The following is a 24686-nucleotide window of genomic DNA, read 5'->3' as shown; positions in this document are numbered from 1 at the left end:
GGTTGACAGGAGCAGGGCGAGGATTGGCGGCGAGGGTTGATTGCGCGGGTTGGCTACGGATCCGTAGAGGCTGGGCGCCGTGCGCGCGGACGCCGGGGGTCTGGGGCGAGAACGGAGAATAGGACAGCTTTCGGTTTTCGACCGGCGAGTCCAGGACCGGCACTTTTCTCTGGGCGGCGAACCCAGGCACCCAGGCTTGCAGCGGAGCGGCAGCGAAACCGCTTCAAGGGCAAGGGGCTGCTAACGCGTTTTAGCCGCAGTCCATCACCGCGAGGTGTCGTAAGCTGCCAATTGCCAGCCACCCGCGCGCCGGCGTGAAGAAACAGACTCAGCCTGCGCTCTGCACCCTCGCCGCTGCATCACCCGGAAGAGACCCCTCCTGTGCCGCACCTCGTGCGCCCCCGGCGTTGCGCATCCCCCCGAATCCCTGTCGTCGAGCAGGAGCGTTCTAGTTATCGGCGTGCTCCTCTTGGCCTCCTGCCGCGCTCAATCCTCCCTCTCCGCCAATTATCTGCTCGCCAAAACCTCTCCGGCCACACCACCACGAGATCCTAGGCCGCAGCCCTCGATCCCTCCTTTGTCCGCGCGCGACTCTCCGCGCTGCAGAAACTTTTTTTTTTCCTGCGTGGTGGTGCTGTCTTTGGAGACCACGACCGCTCTCCGGCCACTCGTTTCATTCTCCCGGGAGTCTTCGCACGCGGCGCGACAGCACTCTGTCCACGACTCACCCGCCTTCGCCAGAGCTTCGCACGACCTCTTTGCCGGCCCGGGCCTCTACGTTGCGCACCCGCCCCCGGACCCAAGGCTCGCCGAGCTCGAAGCCGTCGTCGGGCTTGAGAGCGGCGGACATAGCTCGCAGCAGCAGCCGCCGCAGTAGCTTGACTTCCGCCCCCGACGCTCCGCGCTCGTTCCACCCGCCGCACACATGTCGTTTCTACAGAGCCTCAAGAAGCGCATACCCACGGTGCGCCCCGCCGCTCCGCTGGACGGCGAGGAGTCCAAGATTGACCGGCTATCGCCGCGCCTGGCCTTCCTCCGTCGCCGCATACGCATCAAAGGCAACTCCTCCATCTCGATACCCCTGGGTCTCGTCGTGCTCTTCCCCACCATCGTCATAATCCTAATAATCATCATATTCGTGCGGCATCCCTCGTCGCCAGGACAGCTGCTGGTGCCGGCAGGCGCTCCTCCGTCTATTAGGTTTGTTCTCTTGTACATGTGCCCCTGATGGGTTGCGGATTCTGACGTGGTGGTCGCTGTAGGAAAATCAACGAGAAGTACGACAAAGTCTTTTATCCTGGCTGCTTAGAGCCCCCGAAGAGGCCCGAGGATCACGAAAAGGCGAATGCGGCGTTTGTTGTCTTGGCGCGGAATAAAGAATTGGACGGCGTGATACAGTCAATCAAGTCCATCGAGAGGCACTTCAACAGGTGGTTCCACTACCCCTATGTGTTCTTGAACGATGGCGATTTCAACCAGACCTTCAAGGACACGATCTTGAACTACACCAGCGCTCCGGTTGAGTGGGGCAAGATCGACAGCTCAATGTGGGGTTTCCCAGACTGGGTTGATAAGGATGTCGCGAAGGAAGGCATTGCGAAGCAGGGTGACCAGGCTATCATGTACGGTGGCATGGAGAGCTACCACCACATGTGCCGTTTCTACTCTGGGTATGGCTCCCCCTGCGGCAACGATTCCAACTCCTTTATCTGACATGATCTGGCAGGTTCTTCTACAAGCACGAGCTACTCCAAAAGTACACCTGGTACTGGCGTCTTGAACCCGAGATCAAGTACTTCTGTGACATCACATAGTGCGTTGCTCCTTCCATCCCGTCTTATGATCTCGTGAGACTGACTTTTGCCAGCGACCCCTTCATCCACATGGAACGCAACAACAAGACCTACGGCTTTACCATCGCTGTCAAGGAACTGCGGGAAACTGTGCCAAACATCTTCCGCTACGCGTCGGCTTACAAGCGCAACAACAAGTTGAAGTCGAAGGGACTGTGGGAGATGTTCGTGGAGAAGCCCGAGCCCACAGAAGAGCCGGAAGAGCCACCCAAGGAGGACCCCAAGTCCAAGAAGCCGCTCCCGGAGGAGATTCTCAACACGGACCCTGCTTCTGGCGCCCTTCCGGAGATCGACTCGGATGCAATGGAGGGTGAATCGTACAACATGTGTCATTTCTGGAGCAACTTTGAGATCGCTAGACTTGACTGGTTCAGAAGCAAGGAGTACAATGACTTTTTCGAGACGATGGACCGCAGTGGAGGATTTTGGAATGAACGGGTAGGTTGACTCTGCTCCAATGCACGCGAGTGGCTCGCTAACTGTTGCCAGTGGGGAGACGCACCCATCCACTCTCTTGCTGCTGGAGCGCTGCTTGGGCCGGGTGATATCCACTATTTCCGCGACTTTGGGTACCGGCACACGACGATCCAGCACTGTCCTGCGAACAAACCGGCGCGCCAACTCCCGCACATCCCATACCTTGAGAAGACGACGCTGGACGAGAAAAAGCGGATCGAGGAGGACGAGTACTGGGCCACGCCGGATCAGCCAAAGGAGAATGGAGTGGGATGCAGATGTAGATGCGATACGGACATTGTCGACGTTGAAGGCAAACAGGGCAGCTGTCTTGCAGAGTGGGTGGATGTCGCAGGCGGCTGGGCGAGCCCATAAACGAGGCTCCGCTGGTAGGAGAATAAGGATTCCACGGCGTTATCAAAGTGCAAGTTCATGTCGGGTTCTTTGCGGCATAATATACCTTTTCCAGGCAAGAGTTTGGGTCTGCAAGTCTGTTGGCTCAGAGCGAAGGGCGCAGCGCTTTTCTTGTTGTTGGCCTCGTTGCAACGAAGGAGACGAAATGCATGAAGCGGTCACGGGTGGCAGGTTGGTTTATGTGCGGTTTTTCAGCTTGTCGCGGCATGGAGAGTGTAAATTAATCTACTACGTACGGTATCGGAATGACGACGTAAAGGGACGTGCATGTGACTCGCGGCCAGAGGGCGCATCAGATTAGGAGGCCCGCGATAAGCGATAAGCCCCGCCGGGCCGCGGGAGCATGACCACGGCGCAGCGTGTTGCCTTGCATCCCCAGACACCTAGCTCATCTGCCCTCTGTACACCAAGGTGCCAATACATACAAACCACACGAGTTGCCTGGCTGCATTCACCGCAGCGGGCGCCGCCTTTCACCTTTCAGACGCTGCCGCCTGCCCGCGAAGCAGCCGTTCTTTCTCCCTCGAGATCAGCTGTTCCCCCGCGAGCTCGCCCCGGGCATACTAGGCCCTACGTGCTTCAGGCAGCTACCTCCCCAAAACCACGGGTCCTTTGCCCAAGTAAGCTGGCTTCCTCGTTTGCACAAGACCCTTTCGCACCCCGCGCTGTTTCTTAATTTCCTTTGCGTTCTTCAAGAGTCTACCCTCGCCCAGGGGCTTGCAGCACCCTCTGTCGTCATTCGCTGCGTCAAACCGTCGTGGCCTCGGGAGCTTTCCCCTCGCCTGCCGCCTTCCTGCCCAACATGGACCTCCGCCTGCCACGCACAGGAGATAGCACCTACTCACCGCAGTCAGACGCCACGCCGCCTTCGCCACCGCTCAACCGCGACATCTCGCCCGAGAACCTCACGGCGAACGACCGAGTTGCGAGCTACAAACCCCCTCCCCGGCAAGCCGCCTCACAGAACACAAAGCGGAACGGCCACGCCCCCCTCTCCTTTGCCAACACAACAGACTCGGCCGAGTTTGCGAAAGACAAAATGGCGGCGCACGAGGACAATTACGATTTCATGGACTCTTCTGGTGTCCTCGTCCCTTCCGACGACGACGGTGCCGAAACAGTCTCCTCGGGGAGCTTCGCTTTGGTCAACTCAAACCTAGAGGAGACCCGCAGTGTCAACGGCGACGAGGAGGATCCGACATCCGACGATGAGCACGAGCTGCCCGAGCCGGTCTTCCAGCCCTCCGACTCCGGAATCACCACTCGGCCTGATATTCGAACCCCGGAAGCCTCGACAATAACCGAGAAGCCCCTCGAGATTGTCGACAAGGATGCTGTCCACATCATCCAGCCCATCATCCGCTCCTATGACTCGCAGTGGACGGGTGTGGCCGGAGTATCCATGGACGAGCTCAAGTATTCGGTCGCAAAGGACACCTTGGACTGGGATTGGGCCGGCCCCTTCCGGGTTATCTTCGCTGGCTTTCCGTCCTCCATGTCCACCGACATAAAGAGCCCCGAGGATTTGATAACGGACAAGTTGGTCGCAGCTCTCAAGGTTGGCCGGCCTCAGCCCCGGTCTTCCAAGACTTGCACTCCAGGCATTCGCATGTCCTATGACAATGGTAGCGACGTCTTGCTCAAGGAGATCTTCAACCAGGATGACCAGGGCTCAGACATGCTCGCAGATAGCATTCCCACTACTCTTCCGAACTTGGTCATCATGTGCAACCAGCCTATGGATCTCATCCGCTTGGAGGATGAGAATCTGGTGAAGCTGCGTGCTATCATGGCTGACAGGGGTGTTCCGATTCTTAGCGTTTCTCTTTCGAGCCCTGTCAGCGGGTATTACAGTTTCTCTCCGGACAGCAAGTCGCTGAAGATCTGCCTGAAGTCAGGTGAAGAAGAGATCGGCGTTGTACCCATCGACCTGAACAATTTCCTTAGCCTTGATAACACTCAGCTCAATCGACACCTTGCATGCATTGGCGTTGGTTCTAATGGAGAGACGAGCGATAGGAAAGATAAGACTGAAGAGAAGAAGAAGGGTGGAATGAAGTCATGGCTCAAAGGGTCTGCGGCTCATGTCCGCAACACTGTGCGGACCCAGCCACGGTGGGCTCTTCTTATCGTTGGCCTGCTCGTCAGTTCAATTGCCGCAATGCTACTCGGAGGCGTAACCTTCCCAGGAGCGGCCCAGAACAACGCCGTTCAAAAGGCTGAACAAGCCGCCGCACTGAATTCGGCTCTTCAAGCTTTCACTGGTGCAAAGACAGACGTCTCGGTATTACAACGCGAGCTCGACCCCAATGCAACGGCAGTCTCAGCTGCCACATCTGGCTCCGATAAAGTAGTGTCCAATGACGCTACTACCAAGTCAGTCAGCGTAGTCGAACACCCGTTTTCACCCAGAGCAAACGACTCTGGAGACTTCAAATTGCGAATCGTCGGCGATCGTCACTTTGTCCTGACCCCGCCGAAGAGTTTAGCCTCGTTGTGGAAAGCTCCCAAGATTGTCATCCGTGTCCAGCGCGGTTCGGAAGGCGTACCCTTCACAACCGAACAACTCGTGGAAGGTGTTCACGCCGTGAGCGTTGAACCCAAGGATGCCTACGGTATCCTCAACGTTACGGTTTGCACCGAATCTAGACCAAAGATAAAGCCACAGAACTTCACCGTCGATTTCGGCTCCCCGTGGCTCAAGATGTCCCACTGGACTGATCTGATGAAGACGGACTTCGTCATTGCACAATCAAACGCGAAGAACGCTTCATTGGCCCTGTTCAAGCACCTGCAGGGCTTCGGAGGCACCAGCAAGAATATAACCGACGCCATTCTCCATTCGGCCGATTCAGGTGCGCAGACGGCACTACAGTTGTTCAACCAGACGCTCGCGGTCAGCAACAAGCTCCGCGAGAAGCAGAGAGGCGTAACCAACAACATTGTCGATGCAGCCAAGCAGCTTGATCTGGTGACGCCGGTCAATCAGGCCCGCAGGAACGCCAACAGGATTGCCCGCCGGCTGGGACTGAAGAAGCCGCATGACAAAGAGCAGCAGAGGCACAAAGGAGAGAGCAGGCCGCTCAAGGAAAGGCCCTGCGGAAAGAAGACTAAGCCGTAGATGAGTGCTTACGATACTGTGGGGGAGGTGGTTTTGCACGGGGCGCATCGGATATGGAGTATTCGTACGATCATTGGGTGATTTCTTTCAATTCGGCGCTGGAAGGGATACACGAAACGGACTCTTAGCAGGAGTTGCTTCTAGGGAGTGAGTGACGGCAGATGATGTTGCCAGACTGGGGGACCATTATTACTTCTCACTACTTTTCAGGCAGATCGAAGGGCGGGCGGGACGATGGAACTCGGAAAGACAGTCATGACTTACAATGTGTATTGCTCTCGAAATTTTGCCAAGGACTAGCCGACTGGGAGCTCTGGCTGGGCTAGTGGTTTTGCGTGCTGACAAGGGTCCATCTTGACGTAGGTTTGCAGTGCCCCCCCTCCCTGGCACCCTGGGCGGGTTGGTAGGGCAAGTGCGCGTGGTGACTGCATCAGATGACAGATGAGATGCGCGCAAGGCAGAGAAAAGGCCCACAGTCGCACGCGCCTCGGGCATGAATCGCGGCAGTCCAATCTTATCGCAAAGTCACGTGGAACGCGGGCAAGCGTGCCAAGGCAATGTTTTGCTGGCTGGCTAACGAGGGGCTCTCATCTTGCAAACCACCACTTCTCACACATTTCAACTCTGTGCGCCGCAGCCTGTCCACGTTCGCGCTCCCCGCACCCACGCCATCATTGACTTTTCGCGATCGCGCATCCACGAACAGCACTCCATCTGACCACCACTCAAAATGGCTGAGCCGTCTGCCACCAAGCTCGACCCCGCCGAGGAGGCGAAGGCTGGCCTCGAGCCGCAGCTCGCGAAGGACGAGACTGAGAAGGTGACGACCGGCGCAACCGAGTCCAAGGACGAGAAGGCCGCCGAGGGCGCTGGCGTCACCGACAAGGTCGCCAACGCTGCGTCCGCCACCACTTCTGCCGTCTTCTCCATGTTCGGCGGCGGCCCCAAGAAGGAAAAGAAGGAGGAGGAGGATGTCACCGACGAGCCGTCTGGCTCTTCCAAGGCCAAGAAGGCTGACGAGGTAAGTCGTTCGCCCGCGACGCTGCCCGCGCGCACAAAGAGCTGACCACCTGGGGTGATTCTGCAGGAGGAGGAGCCCGAGAACCACGAGCCCGACGTCGAGTTCAAGCCCGTCGTGCACCTGACGGAGAAGGTCGAGACCAAGACCAACGAGGAGCTGGAGGAGCAGGTCTTCAAGATGCGCGCCAAGCTCTTCAAGTTCGACCGCGAGTCGAGGGAGTGGAAGGAGCGTGGCACCGGCGACGTCCGCCTGCTCAAACACAAGGAGAACGGCAAGACTCGCCTGGTCATGAGGCGTGACAAGACGCTCAAGGTCTGCGCCAACCACTACGGTATGTGATTCTGTTGGGCCGGGGGAGTGCTGGGCATGGTTGCTGACATGGATATGCAGTCGTCCCCGACATGAAGCTGTCGCCCAACGTCGGCAGCGACCGCAGCTGGGTCTGGAACGCCGCCGCAGATGTCAGCGAAGGCGAGCCCGAGGCCCAGACCCTCGCCATCCGCTTCGCCAACGGCGAGAGTAAGTACAACCGCAAGTTCTGAGAGTAGGGCCACGAGCTAACCAAGACCTTAGACGCCAACCTCTTCAAGGAGGCCTTCATCAAGGCGCAGCAGGAGAACGAGGCGCTCTTCAGCGAGTAGATGTTGGAGGCAGGAGAAAGTGCACATATGAACGATCACCGATAATGCCCCAATAGTACCCCCCATTCAAAATCATCACGCATCCATTACGACCACATGGCGGCTCCGGGCAGCAGTAGCCTCAGGCTGAATCACCCCCCCTCACCATCACCATCAACAGCATCAACGCCCCCCCGTCCCCAAACCTTTCCCCAGCCCGTTTTCACAACAGCCCCAAGCCTGAGTACTCATTGCGCGCGACGGAACTGGCGATCATGACTTTTAATAACATTCGTTGCCGGAAAGGGAAAGGGAATTTTGGTATGGCAGGGCTAAGCGCGCGCGCATTGAGGGAAAGTAGATAGAGAAAGTCATCCGGTTTTCTATGTAGTTAACCACCACTAGAGCCAAGGCACGAGATTGGACAACAGGCGATGTATGCTGTGAAACGGGACGTGTGGGTCTTTGGGCTTGGGAGAGTGGGTTGAGTTGATGGGCGTGATGGGCAGACAGGCGTTAGTGATGCAGCCGATGCGGAAACGCGGGTGAAAGAGCGTTGAATGCAGCGCTTGCGTGCGTGCCATGGCCTGCCCGTGCCTCACGATCTGCTGGTCCGTGAAGCCTTATGCCGGCGTGTGCTTCCAGATGATCGGCTTTTTGTGCGTGCGTGTGTGAGGCTCGCTGCTGCTGTCGTCGCTGCTCGCCCGCCAGCACCGCGCAACCACACTCACCACGAGACCAGGCGCATTAGTCTCGAACTCGATCCTGCGCGCCGGCTGCAACCTCCGCTGCCGCTGCCCGAAGCACGGTGCTCTACTTTCCAAGCCGCCTGTCTCCTCCGGCCCCAATCTAGGCGTCGCCGCAGCGCGTCGTTGATCCACGTCGACCTCACCCACGCGCGTAGGCCGTTTTCGCGCGTCGTTGGCTTGCTCCGGCGCGACCAAGGCACACCTCTCCACCCGCCGAGCAGCCTCACCATCGCCCCGCGCTTCGGACCCTTTCCCTCACCGACCTTCCTTCACCCGCGCATCTTCCCGCGTGCACCTGCAAACTTCGACTGGCCAGCTCAACCGCGCCGCAAAAACGTAGCAAGGAAGACCTCGGAACACGAGAGCTTTGACAACCCCGACCCCAACCAGCCACCAAGCTTTCCTTGCTGAACCATAGCAACCATGCCTGAGGTAAGTAACCTTTCCTGCCCAGAAGGTCTGGCAGCTGCTCGTTCGAGCTTCCCGTCTGCCACACAACGGAAGAAAGGGCCCGCGGCGCGGATGAGATGCAGACTGGCTGATGCGGGACACGCAGGTTAAACGCCAGGTCAAGCTCGTCACCGAGCAACACATCACGTAAGTCTCGCACGCGCATCGTCGCCTGAGCACGTTGGAGCCTTTTCCCTGCCAGCCCTCCGCCTTCGCCTCCGCCTCTCGAGCAGCCGCAATCCGTCTCCATCGCTCTTCCGCCACCGTGATGGTTCCAGGCTGTGTCGCTACACATGTCGTCTCGCAGCGTGCGCTTGTGAGGGGCCGAGACACATCGGAATGGGCGCGGCGAATGCGGTCCGTAGTAGTAGCTACTGTGGCTGTTTGGCTGCTTCGCGCACGCGCACCTCGTCGTGCAGCCACCAAAGCCGAAGCACGAGCATGCGTGCAGAGAACCGAACCACAACGTGACGTGATGCGACGCGGAGCCGGAGGGCATGGCAAGGCAGGAGTCTCTAACATGCTCGGCTCTGTAACAGGATACGCAGGGCTTTCGCTGACACCAGTCGTTTTCCTATAGCGACAAGCCGCAGCAGATGGAGGGCTTTCCGATGCGCGCGTGGAGCATTGAGATTTGGCTCTTGAACGAGAACGGCGAGGAGGTTCCCGCGACGCCGTACGAGAAGGCGACGTACCGCCTTCACCCGTCGTTCGAGAAGAGGGCCACTCAGAGTGAGTTCCCCAGCTTCTGTGCTCACGTCAAAATTTAGGCAAGGACGGATCAACTAAGACTACCTTTTTTCTTTCACAGCCGTCAAGAAGCCCCCGTTCCGCATCGAAGAGGAGGGTTGGGGCGAGTTCGAGATGCAGATCACCCTGTCCGCAGCTGGCAAGGGCGCCGATCATACAATCGAGCACGACTTGAACTTCCAGCACGAGCGCTACGAGTCGAAGCACTGGGTCACGTTCAAGAATCCCAAGCCCGAGCTTCTTCAGCTCCTGAAGGAATCCGGGCCCGTTCCCGGCGAGGAGAACGGTGCCAGGAGCAGAAGTGCTCTTCCCAGTGCCAACTCCAAGAAGAAGAAAGATAAGGCTGTAGGTTTTGTCAAAGCTCTCACCAAAGCCGTCATCGCGCGGATCTTGTGGAAGATGTCTAACCGCGGTTAAAATCAATAGGTCGACATGGAGAAGCTGGCGGATGGCCTCCAGCGCCTTGGTGAAGACGACCTGCTCCAGGTCGTCCAGATGGTCCACGATAACAAGACTCTCGACACGTACACGAAGAACGACGTAGAGAGTAAGTCAAGCATCAACAGTTTCTCTCTATCGCTTAACGAGAACAAGCAACACTGACCAATAACTCGGCAGACGGCGAGTTCCACGTCGACCTCTACACACTCCCGGACAACCTTGTCAAAATGCTTTGGGACTTTACGGCCCAAAGGACGGAGTTGTGAGAAGGAGGGGACAGTGTCATGAAATTGAACCAAAAAGACGAGAAAGGAAAAAGGAAAAGGAATATGGGAGAGTCCTTTTTTTGCTTCCAGCAAAAAGTAGTCACGATCGGCTTATACCCCCCGCCGTAAACCAAACACCCCATCATCAAACATCAGCGAATGAGAAATGTCCCATGAGTCAAGGAAACGAAAGTGGCCCAATTGGCCTTTTACTACTGCTGCTACTGCTGAATGATGGAGGGGAAGAGCTAGAGATATGAACGGAGATCTTTTGCTTTTTGTGCGATTTTGCGTTTCAGCGTCGGGGCTGCTTTTTTCCCTTCGACTTTGACCAGCTTGCGTGGATGAGTGGATCTTCTGCATGCGTGATGGGGAGAGGTTGGAAGAGCATGTAGGTGCAGTATTCCTCTGGAAACATTTTGGAATCTGCATTGCTTGCCTTCCTTTCTGTACTGTTAGATGCATATGCGACGACAGGAAAAAAATGAAATGGTTTGTGATGGCTACGAGATTATCTCATTCGTCTATATGGAACGCGAGCGGGTGGTCTTTTCTGATTTATGCTGTACGTGTTGTTCTCTCGTATGTGCTGGTACGAGTGGTGCATTGTGAGAGTCTCAAGGGTAAGATGTGAGGTTCTGGGAAGATCTTTCCTCTGTGCTCTTCTGGCTTTGCCTCTGATGCTGGCAATCGATCATCACGAAAGTAGTGATACTCGCAAGTATCCTATGTCACAAGAACGCTTGGTTTTCACCATGACACAAAGGGATGCCTTGAAAACTATCTTGAGAGAATTTAGTAGATCCAATAACAGCTGAGTAGAAAAGACGTGCGGTCATTTTGGGACCATCAAGGTTCAACAACATTCCGGAGCAAGCTCTCATCGTGCTCTGAGTTATGCAGCCCGCTGGCGGCCGGGTGATTATTGCGTCATTCCGCAGTTGCATTTCCCCACACTCTCCTGAGCCCCCTCATTCTCTATTTGACAGCGTGTCTCCTCAATCAATGTCTTTCCTCAAACTTCGTCGATCGAATCCCATCAAGGCTCCAGTCTATGGACATACAGTCATCTTTTTTTTTTCTCCAACGCCACCAGCCTTCGACAGGACATTTGAAGCCAACATCTTCCCTTCGCGTTTCAATGCTAGTCTGAATGACTAATGCAAGTATTGCTCGTTGTCTTCCTTCCGTCTGCATAGACGAAGCGAATATATATGACCGCAACGCAACAACATCATGTGTACCATAGATACTCATCACGGATAGATGTCAAGTACCACCCGGCTCCTAATTACCTACCTATCGCTACTAGTCCCGTCCCACACTATATAACCTTACTGTACAGCATTACTCTCATCGCGCAGTAGATCTTCAGATTTGCTTCAAGATTGCCTGTCACATGGTGAGGTGGCCGAGTTGGTTATGGCGCCAGGTTAAGGTGTTAGCTTAACAAGTTTCCTGGTGGGGCAACCCGCGCGAGTTCGAGTCTCGTCCTCATCATCATCTTTTTTGGTGTTTCTTTTGGCGTTTTGTCTCTTTTGCCACCCTGGGTTGAGGTTTGGAAGAGTTTTTTTCTTTTTGGATGGCGTGGCGGCGAGAGTTCGGGCCGATGACCGGGCCGGGCCGAGGAGAACGCGTGCACCAGGGACGGAGGGCGGGTTTTGGGGAGGGGGTGTTGTTTGGCCGTGTGAAGGTGGGAAATATGGGCGTGTGTGGTTTGGGAGAAGGGTTGGGTGCTATGGATGGAGCGGGTGCTGCAGTGCGGTGATGGAACACCTGGAAAGCTGGCAGTTCATATTTCCTGTAATCTTTTTTTAAACAGCTCCACATGCCTCTTTCTGATCAGGCATTGCTGGTGTTTTCGATGCGGATGGAGACTGGTGGCCACGGCTGTCTGTATTGGGACAGACGCCCCATCCACAGCCATGTAGACGAAGTGATGGTGAAGGATGGAGAAGCCTGGGAATGAGATCTTGATCGGAACAACTTCGTAAATGTTATATGGCTTTGTGGAACGCAGGGCGAATTTGGCTTAAGTGGGAGGCTGAGAAGCCAGTATGTTGATGGCCCAGGTGCTGGAGCGGTCAGACCTCGATGTCTATGACTTCTGAAAGTGGGGTAAGTGGACGAGAACCGATAGAGAATATGTTCTGGCATAGGCATCTCGTTGTGAGGGCTGTATGTATTCATATGAGGTAGCTTGTATGCTATCAAGCTCGAGTGTTGGATCTTGTTGTAATTGGACGACGTCACCCCCATTTCCGTTCATAGAACCATCGAACCAGTCCATATATCGGTACACCAAACTACGATTGAACTTACTGCTCCATTTTTAGAAAGCAAAATGACGTCTCTATTTTGCTGAAGATGAGCTAGACCAAGCAATCACGCAACTTGTCACACTCACATAGATCGGATAAAGTTGCCGAACCGCGCGGAACCGTTCCAAATTCCTGGGACACAGATCGCTTGGAAAACTGGAAAAGATTCTTGGAAGTCCTTAAATGCCCAATCAGAATGCTGGATGGGGTGATCAGCACCTGGGCCGCATGGACTCCTTGTGCCGCACTTCCGCGCGCTTAACCACTGTTGTCGATTCCAAGACCTGAGTGAAGGCAGCATTGATACACAAGCCTAGTGGGCGACGATGGCGTAAGCAACCCCTGAGAACTGAGCGGCTTGCCACTTAACAGCTTGTCCTCCCCCGACTTGATGTGGTGGTTCAATTGACATACTGGTGGATCCTGCACCATGTTGCCGTCAATGCTACCGTCATCGCGCAAGATACTGCTGATCTTCACCTTCTTTGCCGCCGTACTTCTAATCTTCTATCGCAGCTTGCCACCTACGTACAATTTACCACTCAGCCTAGGAATACCTGAAGGGGGAGAAGAAAAGCCGGTATTCATTGAATCGGACGATGGCAGGTTCCACTGGAGTCAAGCTACGCAGCGGTATCCGGTAGAGTCCCTAATGTCCATGCCCACGGACGTCACGGAGATCCCCCGCATACAGCATGACTTCCCACCGGAACCGGCAGAGGCCCGGAAAGTGCGCTTGGAGCGCCTCGATCAGATCAAAGCAGAGTTTATCCACGCCTGGACGGGGTACAAGGAGCATGCATGGCTCAAGGACGAAGTGGCTCCCATCTCCGGCGAGGCTCGCGATACATTCGGCGGCTGGGCAGCAACCCTCGTCGACTCTCTTGGTAACCTCCTCCCAGACGCTCCCACGCTCTTCATGAGCCCAAAACCTCACCTGTGCCAAAACACAGACACGCTCTGGATCATGGGCCTCAAGCCCGACTTCGAAGACGCCGTCGCCGCCGTCAACGCCATCGACTTCTCCACCAACGCGCTGACCGAGCTCAACGTATACGAAGCCACGACCCGGCACCTCGGCGGGCTCCTGTCCGCGTACGACGTCAGCGGCGGGCAGTACCCGACGCTGCTCCAGAAAGCGTGGGAGCTGGGCCACATGCTGTACGCGGCCTTCGACACGCCCAACCGGATGCCCGTGACGCGATGGAACTTCCACAACGTGGCCAACGGCGGCGAGCAGGCGCAAGAAGCGTCCGACGCTGCCCTCTCGGCGGAGCTGGGGTCCCTCACGCTGGAGTTCACGCGGCTGTCGCAGCTGACGGGCGACCTGCGCTTCTTCGACGCTGCCCAGCGCATCATGGATGTCTTTGACGAGCAGCAGAACCGCACCAAGATGCCGGGGCTGTGGCCGGTTGCTGTCAACGCCAGGAATCTCGATTTCACGGCTTGGGATTCCTTTACCGTCGGTGGCATGGCAGACTCGCTGTACGAGTATCTTCCAAAGGCATGTATAATATCCCCCCAACGTCGTCCTTTCTACTCCACCATCACCTGTCCCGTTCAAAAAGAGAAAGAAAAAAAAACGCTAACCCAACTCCTCCTGCGTTCCCCCCTCACCAGCAACACCTCCTCCTCTCCGCCGCAACCCCCCAATACCGCAAGCTCTTCGAAACCGCAGCCGTTCCGATGAAGCAACACATCTTCTACACCCCCATGACACCCGACAGTAACAACAGACCCCCCCTCCTCCTATCCGGCGACGTCCAGATCTCCACCGCCGATGACCCAGCCATCACGCCGCTCCTCGACCCACGCACCCAGCACCTCAGCTGCTTCATCGGCGGCACCTTTGCCCTCGCCGGCAAGCTATTCGACGACGGCAAGCCCAGCGACAACAAGCCCATCGACGACAATGACGACAACCTCGTCGCCACCGGCCGCCGCCTGACCGAAGGCTGCCTCTGGGCGTACGAGAGCAGCCCCAACGGCGTGATGCCCGAGGTCATGCGCACTTTGGTTTGCGCGAGTGATGGGGACGGCGATGGCGACGGCGATGGCGACGGCGGAGGAGAAAGAGGAGGAAAAGGAGGAAGAGGAGGAGGAAAAGGAGGGTGTGCCTGGGATGAGGGGGAGTGGTTGAGGGGCGTCGAGGCTGGGGTGCGGGGTGAGGACGGCGGAGGCGTAGGCGGGGGTGATGATGATCAGCGGGCGGGGCGAGGGGTGGATGGGGATGTGGATGTGGCAGCTGTGGCGCGGGAGAAGGGGTTGGCGCCGGGCGTGACGAGGGTGGAGGATGGGCGGGGTGGCTTGCGGTAAGTGGTGGTGGTGGTGCGTGGTGCGTGGTTGGGTTTTTCGTTTTCTCACGAAGGCGTTTGTCGTTCTTCAGAGGGGAGGGTAGGGAGAGAGAGAGAGAGGGAGCGCCTGAACTGACATCATACAGTCCCGAAGCGATCGAGTCCATCTTCACCCTCTACCGCATCACCGGCGACGAGACGCTCCGCGACCGCGCCTGGACAATCTTCACCAACGTCATCCGGCTGACAAGGACGGATATCGGGCACGCCGAGCTCGACGACTGCGTTGCGAACGAGCCGCTGCCGAAGGCCGACCGGATGGAGTCGTTCTGGCTGGGCGGGACGCTCAAGTATTTCTACTTGCTCTTCTCCGAGCCCGACGTGGTGAGCTTGGATGAGTACGTTTTGAATACCGAGGCGCACCCCTTGAGGTGGAAGCCGGCATCATCGGGTTGAAAGGGGGTGGGTGCATGATGGTGTGCATGGAAACGAGAGCAATGAATCATCACTGGAACAAATGACGAATCGACATCAATGCCCGAGGAAATTGACATGCAGCATGAGGAAACGCTTATGAATATGTACGTAGCTTGAATACGCCTGCTTCTCCATGCTCAAAGTGCAGAACCAAAGCTATCTACAGAACATATCCCATCTAACTTATTTACAACGGCGGCAACGTCTCTCTACAAATGGGACACTGCAACCGATACCGCATCCACCCCTCCAAGCACACGCTATGAAAGATATGCCTACACGGCGTAACCATGTACGCTCTCCTCGCCAACAGCCCCCCTGACAGTGCGCCACCGCCATCCGCATCACCGCCACCCGAGCCGCCGGCCGCTGGAATGACGGGGACCTCAAGATCTTGCATGCAGATAGCACAGTCAAACACCTTCTTCCCTTTATCCCTCGACTCACCAGCCTTCGTGGCAGACGAAGGCGAAGGCGAAGACGACGTCGCCGACCCGCCGCTCGAGTCCTCGCCCGCCAGAACCTTTCCGCCGGAAGGCAGACACGCACCTTCCTCGTCGGCGCGGAGGACGGGGTGGTAGTCGTACGCGGGCGGGACCCAGCTCTCGCGGACGAAGAAGCGCGGGCCGAGATGTTCCTGGCTGAGCAGTGCGCAGACTTGCAGCCACACCCACCCTGTGAGGGCGGCGAGGAATTTCAGGTCCGGCTTGAGCAGGAGGATGTTGCCGCGGTACGCGAACAGGTAGTAAAAGGGTAGCAGACGGAGGACGCTTTGGCCCGCGACGTAGTCCCAACGCAGCGCGCGCCGACAGTTGCGCATGACGTTGCGGTAAATCTGCGGCGTCCAGAAGGAGAAGTAGGTGAAGATGAGGAGGGTGCTGTAGACGGCTTGCAGAGACGATGGCCAGGTGGTTGCGTGGAGGGACAGGAAGACGAGGCCGAACAGCAGTAGGTAGAAACGGAAGTAAACCGTTCCGAACCCGTAGCGCGAGGACTGTTCGTTGTCGGTGGCGGTCGTATTGTTTTCGTTTTCGGCGATCTCTGCGTCGACATCTTGGTCTGAAGGGATGATGATGGGCGTGGCTCCACTGTTGATGGCTTGACGAGCCGTGACGGGAAGAGGTAGTGAATCAGCTCCGGCCGCAGAGATGACTGGAGCTGATGGTTGCGCTGCTGGGGTCTCGCTTCTACTACCAGGTTGGGTAGCAGTTGGCGTTGCGCGGGTAGAAGCCGCGTTGCTTCGCCTCTCTTCTCTGCTGCGCTCCGTAGATTGAACGGTCCAGATTTCTTTGAGAAAGCCCATGCCGAAAAAGACGGCGGATAGAAAAGCCACGTAGGCGGTAGCAAGGAGGATGAGGGTTATGGCTTCATAGGACATACCAACAAAGGCAAAGCCTAGGAGTGTGAAGCCATCTCCCAGAGCGAGGAGTGCAATCGTGTAGAAACTAATGCGACTCCTCGTGGAAGGGGTTGAAGCCTCCTTCATCTGCCTAACCAGAAGCACCAGCTGCGAACCAATCACCAGAGCAAACAGGATGATGTGGCGACGTGCAACAATGGCGTATGCTTCAGTCTTTGGCCCTACCAGATGCTTGCCTTCTTGCGGTGGCACATCCGGTGGCCCGTTCGACTCTATGATGAAGCCACAGTCGGGAGAGAAGGCAATCATGGACATGGTCATTTCCGGAGGCAGATTAGGAGAGATTCTATACGGGTTGCGCAACTCGTCTTCAAAGAACTTCATGGCCAGGCCGTTCCCGTAGGCAGAAGACTCCAGCGACTGAAGAGGTAGCGGGTGTTGCTGCAGGTACATGACGTATTCGCAGTGCGGCACGGAGAAGAGCTCCTGCTCGCCCTCGACGACAGAGGACCACGGACTAAAATCCTCAATCGCACCCGCCTTCTGCTCCTCGATGGTGGCATTCAGGGTGCGGTTCAGGAGGGCCTGTCCCAGGGTGAAGGCGTGTTTGGAGAGTAAAAAGTGCGGCAGAGCAAAGATGCCGTCGAACTTCTCGCTCGTCGTAGTCAGCACGACGGTGCCGGTGTCCTCCAGGTGGAGGCCGTGAAGGCGCATGTCCCACCAGTTGCCATACGACGTGTCTTCGCCGATGGTGACCCTGGCGACCACCTCCCGGGCAGTTGTGTTCCAAGGCTCGCCGTGGTCCTTCTCCCTGAAGTGTATCCTAATGTCGCCGCCAGCAGAGGTCACATTGCGAGTCCAGTCTTCGGACGAGTATGTGCCGTGTGGGGTGACGGCGGACAGGTTGAGGTGGGGGCCGGGGTAGGTCTTGGTGGAGCGCCAGGTGCCCTGGACAAAGCCGGTGATGTTGTGATAGACGAGCGGAAGGCGGTCGCTGCTCCCGTCTATCAGGCCGACCGTGTCCTCGCCCAGAACGTAGCGGGCCTGGTCGCGGGCGCGGTCGCGGACCGTGTCCAGCAGATTCCAGTGGAAGCCATGGTCCTTCTTCAGGCCGGTCAGGTTCAGCCAGCGCTGGCCGTCGGGGCCGGGCTGCAGGTCTCCGAAGGTCGAGTTGTTCAGGGCATCGAGAGCGGCGCGCTCGCGGTCGACGATGCGGTCGAGCTTGCGCGAGGCGACGGGAGCCTGGGGATCGGGGCTCAGGTAGAGGAACAGGAAGATGACCAGCAGGAACAGGAAGGGCGGCGGACTGTTAGCCATCTATGGATCGGTGGGGCGCAGGGTGCGCCATGAGCAGCTGTGCATGGGAGTGGAGATGGAGCGGCGGCGGCGGCGGAGGCGGTGGTGGCGGAGGTCGGAGGTGGTGGAGCGGAGATGGGGCGCTGGGGCGCTGGGGCGCTGACGCACTTGCATCAACACAACGGCGCTGCCGAAAATGGCCATCGCCCTTGCCTCCGCACGCGAGCTGCACGCTGCACGCTGCACGCTGCACGCTGCACGCTGCCAAGCAAGGCAGCCTTGGTCACGCTTGCCGGATCCGCACCGACTGATCTCTGTATCCAACGTGCGACGGCAATGATTGTTTGTCAATCGATTTCTCGTCATGACCAACCCGCGGACCGGCTCGAGGCTGGCTGCATCCGTTCCGTGCGCCGCCTGCAACGTGCAGCGAGGACAATATGAAGATGGGATGGTTTCACTTCGGTCTCGACCAGGAAGGAAGCAACGAAGCAAGAGAGCCGTAGTAGGACACCTGTGCCAGTACACGCTAACCCAATTTGGACCTTGATATTGTTCTTCAGCACCGCTTGTCTCAAACAATCCTTCGCTTTGGGCATTATGCCCTTGGTATTGTCCTCCCTATCCTCTTGGCCATGAAGAAAGCCGCTCGTCTCGAGTTCCATGTTCCAGACTCCTCCTGCTATCATTCACAACTCCCTCGACAGCGCCGGCCATGGCTCCCACTCCATCCACCGCCAACGATACTGCTTACCACATGTCGGCTATCAATGCGCCGCCCTTCAATCCATGGAACCAGACCCTCGTGCTCTACGACTCGTATGGAAACCCTCTCTCGGGGACCATCAACTTGCATGAGCTCAACGTCTGGGCCCAGTATGCCGTCCATGCCAGCATCGTCTGGGGTAGCCAGATTGGCGCTTCCATGATCATGGTCATCTTGCTTCTCGTGCTTACCAAGCACGACAAGCGTCGCTCTCCCATCTTCATCCTCAACATCCTGGCCCTGGCCTTGAGCGTCGTTCGGGCCATCACCAACGCCACCTTCTACACGAGCGAGTGGTACAACTTCTATACCTACTTCTCTGGAGATGTCTCCCGCGTCCCGGGCTCCGACTACGCCAGCTCCATCACTGCCGGCATCATGACTCTCCTGTTGCTCGTCTGCATCGAGTCGTCCCTCTTCCTGCAGGCTTCCGTTGTCTGCGCAACTCTTTCCCGCCCTTGGCGCATCGCCATAAGGATCTCGTCAGCCATCGTTGCCTTTACAGCGATCGGCTGCCGCATCGCCCTGGCCGTTTGGAATACCAGATCTATCTTGGGCCTGACTGCCACAGGCATTGCTTTGCTCCCACCATTGGCCAACATCACCTCTACCGTCAGCATCTGCTTTTTCAGCTTGGTCTTCTGCGGCAAGCTGGGTCTAGCCATCAGGAACCGCCGCAAGCTGGGACTCAAGCAATTTGGACCCATGCAGATTGTCTTCATCATGGCAGCCCAGACATTGATCATCCCAGGTAAGCCCATTGATCCAACCACTCCAGACTCAACTAGCTAACCCCCACAGGTGTATGCTCCACCATACAATTCTTCACCGAAGATGAGATTGGAGCCCTGTCCCCGACCGTGGTTGCCATTTTCCTGCCGCTCTCGTCTGTCTGGGCTTCTGCCAATACAGACGATCACCGCCAAGCCTCGCGCGGCCATGATGCACACCACAAGTTCCTCGGTGGCCTCCGGTGGAAGAAGACTCCAGGCGAACGGAAGTCAATGGCCACGCTGAACTCGTCGATTCTCTCTGAGCAGGGTCCCATCTCCCCGACTTCTGGGAAGACGAGCTCAACGTACAATACGGACAAGACGTGTCTCAGTATGGAGAGTGGCCGTCCCGACCAAATCTTCGGTATGAAGCCCTTTGATATCGCCTGTGGAAGATCACATGACTGACACTTCGCTCCATACTAGAAGTTGGCAAGGCCATGAACAAAGTGTTTCCGTGAAGCTTTCGGGCCTGGTCCACGGATTGCAACATCTCATATTACGCACCTCACAGCGTACTGTCCAGCGGTTCTATTGAGCTCTAAAGGAGCTTGCCATGTTCTTTCATTTCATGCATAGCGGATGAGCAATTTCCACTAGCAATCGTTTATTGAATCTTCATAGCCCGTGCAAATGCAATCATTTCTTCTCTACAGTTTCTCAAAGACATACAGCAGTTGCCTGGCTTCTTTTGAGTGCAACCAATCCTATTGGGCACGCGAACTCGGACTTCTCTCCGAGGACTTCTCCGTACAGGGTAGCCGACAGGCCATGTGGTGTGAGGTTGCAATATGACGTATCGAATGCTCTTCCTTTCCCCTTTCAGTAACCCGCGCAAGTCCGAAATCTGGAGAAGAGGAGCAAATCACCTACGTAGCCGCCGTTCTTCCTGGCTATTTGAAGCTGCTCCGCAGCTCACAGGGGTCGCTTTAGAATGGCGAACCAAACGAGTCCGACATTGCTTTGCTGGGCCCACGCACTCGCCTCTGCGGATCCTTCTCGTTTCACCAGCCTCGTAGCATGCTCGCTGCCACAGAGGAATGCAAGAAGCCTTGCGATCATCACCACACTGTCCACTTTTCGTTTGAACGGCATTCTCGGCGGAGAGCATACGGTCTCCACGTGGCGCTGTCCACGGTGCCATGTCCCGTCCGTTACTGTGAATGCAACGCTGAATCCGGAGCAGCACGGGGAGACAGTGGGGTATGACCACACCAGACTCTTCTCCCCATCTCCTGCAGTGTCTTCGCGCTCCTTGCAACGTCGTTCCCGTTCGCCGAAAGACGGCTTTCCCTTCCGCCGCGCGTAACACGTCCTGTTTCCCCTCCCTGCCACCCTTTCCCCCCCAGCCTCAATATGGCCGAGATGACGCACAGCGGAGGGAGTCGGCGATGGAACCACAAACGTAGGCTTGTCCGCCGCACCCAGACCCGGGCGTCCATGCATTGCATGCATATCACTAAACGGATAACAAGCGAGGTGCCCGGTCTGGGCTGGCACTCGGACCAAATATCCGGTACTATAGCGTTCTAGCCTTACCGTGTCAACCCACCCCTCTCTCCTACACCTTCCCTTTGCGCGTGCGTGCGTCTGGTGAGGGTAGCGAGAGCCGGCAGTCGGGAACGTGACGCAAACAGCAGACAGGCCAATAATGCCGCGAACGTAAGCAGCCGGAAGGCTTACCGCAGAATTAATATCAGTGTTCGATAATGTCACCAGTCTTTTTTTTTTTTTTCCATCGGTGCCCCCTTGCTGTCTCACAAGGCAGCGATCGAACGAATTGTCGAGCCTTCCGTTCCGTTTCTCTGTTGCCCTCGCACACCCGCGTTTTTCTTTTTTTTTTTCCCCTTTGCTCCGTGATGGTATAACTAAAGCCGCGTTTGACCGGCTACGCGGGTGAGGTGAGGTTTGGTGCGGCGCACACACCTTGCATGCATGATTGGGGGCCAGAGGGATGGGAGCAGGAGACAGGTCATAAAATAGAGGAATGTAATAGCACATGATCCTATATGTAAGCTGCGTGACGGGAAAGAATCGGCCGGCTCTAACTCCTTCGTCCTTCTTCGAAATCGCGCAGTGTCGTCGGATGCCAGGGCAGAGGGAGAAGAGGAATGGGGGCGTGGTTGAAGGAAACGAATACGACGGCGTGTGGGGACTTCCCATCTATGTGCGGTGCCCCCGGCCATTTGGCAGTTGAGAGCGACAAGCAGCAATTGTTGGCAGTATGCCTCCCCTCGGCGGACATAGTTGACCTCGGACTTGACAGAAATAATTGGAAAAATCGCAGCTATCACCTGCAGACGGCGGCAGTTGCGACGGGACATGGCACCTGTCCCCCCACACGCATCTGCGGGGAAACTCCAAGTCACTCGTGTCCGATTCCCCACAAAAAATGCGTGTGGGGGAGGAAAATTCTCGTGGGTTTCTATTTGCGCTGGACAGGGGGGAGGTCTGGAAAATTGCGGAGCATCCCCACAGACACCACCCACACCCCACAGACACACCACCCACTCACCAGTGTGCATGGTTACGACGTCGCGCATGTCTGCATCAGTAGCAGCAGCAGCAACAGCAGCAGCAGCAAGCTCGCGCTGTCTTGCCACGTGCATGCTTCCCCGGTCTCTTCGGCCTTAGCCTCCTTCCTACCTGCCCCTTTATCCCACCTCCTACATTCCCCGCCCACTTCCCCTCCTTTCCCCTTTGCCCTTGGACACGTAGCGGCCTGAGAGATCACGTAGATGTGGGTCAGTTCGCCTTGACAAGGCCGACATCAGGGCTGATCGGCGGCTTGATCAGCAGAGGTGACAAAAGTAAGGCGCGGACTCGCGGGTTTCTCGGTCGACCGAGGGGCAGACAGTGCGTCTGGATGGCAAGCAATGATGGATGAAGAGGGGGGGATCATCGCTCGGCTCGCTCGTCCCTGCGATCGGAGGCGGGGTAAAAAGTTGAACGTTGCACAAAGGGTTCAGGACCCTGGGGGGGGTTTTTTTTTTCTGGTGGTGACCGACTGTTTGCTATTGCATGTGAATGCTGTCTCTGTGTTCCCCTTCTTCGGTTGGTTTTTGCTGCTGTGTGGCGACAGTGACTGGATGCAGTGGCACAGCAGGACATGAAGAAATGGCAGTGACACGGACACGGCGCTTCTCTCCAACCCACGCCCGGCGAGGCGTGGGAAAAAGAAGCAGTGACGTGCGACCGAGACACCAACGACGCTACGTCCTTGCCGGGGCAAGTGTAGCGAGGCCATGCAGCTGCTTCGGCCAACCGACCATGAGCGAATCGCTCGCCAATCAAACCCGCTTGGATGCCGTTGCCTGCCAGTGACGACAAGCGCCTTCGCACCATCTCTGTTCCCGGACCAGCTGAAGCTGCTCATCAACACGCCCGACACCCGAATCAGGAAGGGAGCTGGAATTGAGAGCGACATTACCGGCCAGGACGGCGCGTTGGCAGGCCACTTCCAGTCGGCACTGCTCTCGCTGTCAGCCTGCAATCCGTGCTTGAGAGAGAGAAAGAGAGAGAGAGAGAGAGGGAGGGAGGGAGAGAGCGGAGAGAAGTGCCGATCCCCCAACTGCAAGCGTCCCCGCATGCCGATCACCTGAAGCGAAAAACCAAGAGAAAAAGCAGCACCCCTTTCGACATGACGACCACCAGGCCGACCAACACCGACGGAGCCGGGGGCCTTCTAACGAAGCGTGTGCGCATCGGCACGACTATCCCCCCCTATTCCTCCTCATTCCTTCCCGCTCAACTCAAAACCACGATCAGCAGCAGCATCTCCCTAGCCTACCGCTCGTGCATCACCTCCACATTTTCGCCGAGAGGGTAATAAGGGGGACCGATGAGGCGGAGGAGTAGGAGGAGGAGGAAGACGAGGTAGTAGTGCTGGTGGACAGCGGCCGGCGGGGGTGTTCGTTGCAGAAACGGTTCGGCGGGCCTGATCTACCTTGCCTTTTGGGGCTTTTAGGCAAGCTGCACCCCGCATTATTGCGCCAAACTTTCGATGCCCGACCGCCATGTGATCGCCCAAAGCGGCGTAGGAACACCACCACAAAGCTTGCTTTTTTTCTTTCTTTCTTTTCTTCATTATTTCTCTCCCTCCCTCTCTTTCCTTTCCGTTCGAGAGCCACGTGCTTCGCTCGGGCTGCGTGAGAAAACTTCCAGAGCCGCAGTCTCTGGGTAGACGGATCGTGCTTGCCATCTGCCGGTTTGAAACGTGGGGGACGCGGTCTCGTAGCTAAAATCCTTCGGACGACCTTTGGAAAGAACGGATCCGTAGTTTGTTCGGGGCATGGAAAGTCTCTCACGGCGTGGGGACGGCCGAACAGCTTTTTAGCAACTGGAGCAAAGCCGGGAAAAAAAGCTTCGTCAAGGTCGAAACGGCGTTGAGCGTGCGGGGAGCGAAGAAAGGCTAAAAACCGGGGCCGTGTTTATTGCTGGCGTGATCATCACATCTTCCCTCCGCCGTGGGCCGCTCGCTTGTGGTGGAGATGTACATACACGGTAGAACGAGACACTCATGTTCTGGAACGTCAGGCCACGCACATGGAGAGCGGTTTCGAGAAACTCTGGGCCATCCCCCCACATGGATGCTACACTCCACGTTTTGCCAACAACACAAGAGTAGCCAACGCACCCCCGTTGGATGTCGTGCATGGCCGAACCTACCGTGAAACCAACCACCACCAAAAAACCCCAGACAGTGGAGAAACAACAAGCAGGAAAAGAATCAGCGGAATTTTTTTTCGAAACAGGCCGTTCTGGAACCCGTTTGCCAGCCGGGTAAGCTAACTGTCTGGCTTGCTTCGGGGAGGGCGGGAGGGAGGCCTCGCGCCACAGCGAACCCGGTAGCTCTGTTCTCCCCATCTCTCCCCCTGTATCACTAACTCAAGCCACATGAATTTTTTTCCCCCTCCCCCTCACTTCGCGCGTTGGGGGGAGCTGGCCGTAACGGTGCTCAACCGGGCGTCTGCGGACGTGCCTCCGGTCTGGGGCTTGGGGATCGGTGGCCGTCGGGGCATCCGTGGTTCGGTATCACCGACTTCTCCTCTTCTTTCGCCCCGGTTTTTTTCTATCATGTCATCGCGGCAAAGAGCGATCCGGGCAAGCCGTCCGGGCAAGCCATCCGTCTAGTCGGAAGCTGGAGACTGTTCTTCGTCACCACCACGCCACGCTACAGGTCCATGTATAAATTTTTGCCGAATTCGGCCAAGGTTTCCTTGGCCGGAATGTTGATCTTCACTGCCCGCCGTGAAGTC

The 24686-nt window shown here is 57.0% G+C and overlaps 7 protein-coding genes across 7 annotated transcripts; 6 read left to right on the top strand and 1 right to left on the bottom strand.

Moving 5' to 3' along the window:
- Positions 1-925: 925 nt before the first annotated feature.
- On the top strand, positions 926-2684 carry BKCO1_2400068 (alpha-mannosyltransferase; the record flags this gene model as incomplete). Its single annotated transcript, XM_020273167.1, has 5 exons — positions 926-1200; positions 1263-1670; positions 1727-1813; positions 1868-2291; positions 2343-2684. The coding sequence occupies 5 exons, from the start codon at positions 926-928 to the stop codon at positions 2682-2684; spliced, it is 1536 nt and encodes a 511-aa protein (XP_020130569.1).
- An 841-nt stretch (positions 2685-3525) lies between these two features.
- Positions 3526-5844, top strand: BKCO1_2400067 (uncharacterized protein; the record flags this gene model as incomplete). Its single annotated transcript, XM_020273166.1, has 1 exon — positions 3526-5844. The coding sequence occupies one exon, from the start codon at positions 3526-3528 to the stop codon at positions 5842-5844; it is 2319 nt and encodes a 772-aa protein (XP_020130574.1).
- Positions 5845-6574: 730 nt separating this feature from the next.
- Positions 6575-7506, top strand: BKCO1_2400066 (ran-specific gtpase-activating protein; the record flags this gene model as incomplete). Its single annotated transcript, XM_020273165.1, has 4 exons — positions 6575-6865; positions 6932-7196; positions 7256-7384; positions 7439-7506. 4 exons carry the CDS (start codon positions 6575-6577, stop codon positions 7504-7506), a joined length of 753 nt encoding a protein of 250 aa, XP_020130575.1.
- Positions 7507-8657: 1151 nt separating this feature from the next.
- BKCO1_2400065 (transcription initiation factor subunit) lies at positions 8658-10141 on the top strand (the record flags this gene model as incomplete). Its single annotated transcript, XM_020273164.1, has 6 exons — positions 8658-8666; positions 8791-8831; positions 9265-9416; positions 9496-9779; positions 9861-9981; positions 10053-10141. 6 exons carry the CDS (start codon positions 8658-8660, stop codon positions 10139-10141), a joined length of 696 nt encoding a protein of 231 aa, XP_020130576.1.
- A 2763-nt stretch (positions 10142-12904) lies between these two features.
- Positions 12905-15212, top strand: BKCO1_2400064 (glycoside hydrolase family 47 protein; the record flags this gene model as incomplete). Its single annotated transcript, XM_020273163.1, has 3 exons — positions 12905-14020; positions 14083-14774; positions 14903-15212. The coding sequence occupies 3 exons, from the start codon at positions 12905-12907 to the stop codon at positions 15210-15212; spliced, it is 2118 nt and encodes a 705-aa protein (XP_020130577.1).
- Positions 15213-15420: 208 nt separating this feature from the next.
- Positions 15421-17910, bottom strand: BKCO1_2400063 (ring finger ubiquitin ligase; the record flags this gene model as incomplete). The annotated part of the gene is made up of 1 exon (XM_020273162.1): positions 15421-17910. The coding sequence occupies one exon, from the start codon at positions 17908-17910 to the stop codon at positions 15421-15423; it is 2490 nt and encodes an 829-aa protein (XP_020130570.1).
- A 694-nt stretch (positions 17911-18604) lies between these two features.
- BKCO1_2400062 (mating-type alpha-pheromone receptor) lies at positions 18605-19889 on the top strand (the record flags this gene model as incomplete). Its single annotated transcript, XM_020273161.1, has 3 exons — positions 18605-19406; positions 19457-19792; positions 19855-19889. 3 exons carry the CDS (start codon positions 18605-18607, stop codon positions 19887-19889), a joined length of 1173 nt encoding a protein of 390 aa, XP_020130571.1.
- Between the last annotated feature and the right edge of the window lie 4797 nt (positions 19890-24686).

Source organism: Diplodia corticola (assembly GCF_001883845.1).
Source record: "Diplodia corticola strain CBS 112549 chromosome Unknown scaffold24, whole genome shotgun sequence".
In the NCBI taxonomy this organism is placed as follows: Eukaryota; Fungi; Ascomycota; class Dothideomycetes; order Botryosphaeriales; family Botryosphaeriaceae; genus Diplodia; species Diplodia corticola.
The sequence above is the reverse complement of the archived record's forward strand: the minus strand, read 5'-3'. Positions and strand labels throughout refer to the sequence as shown.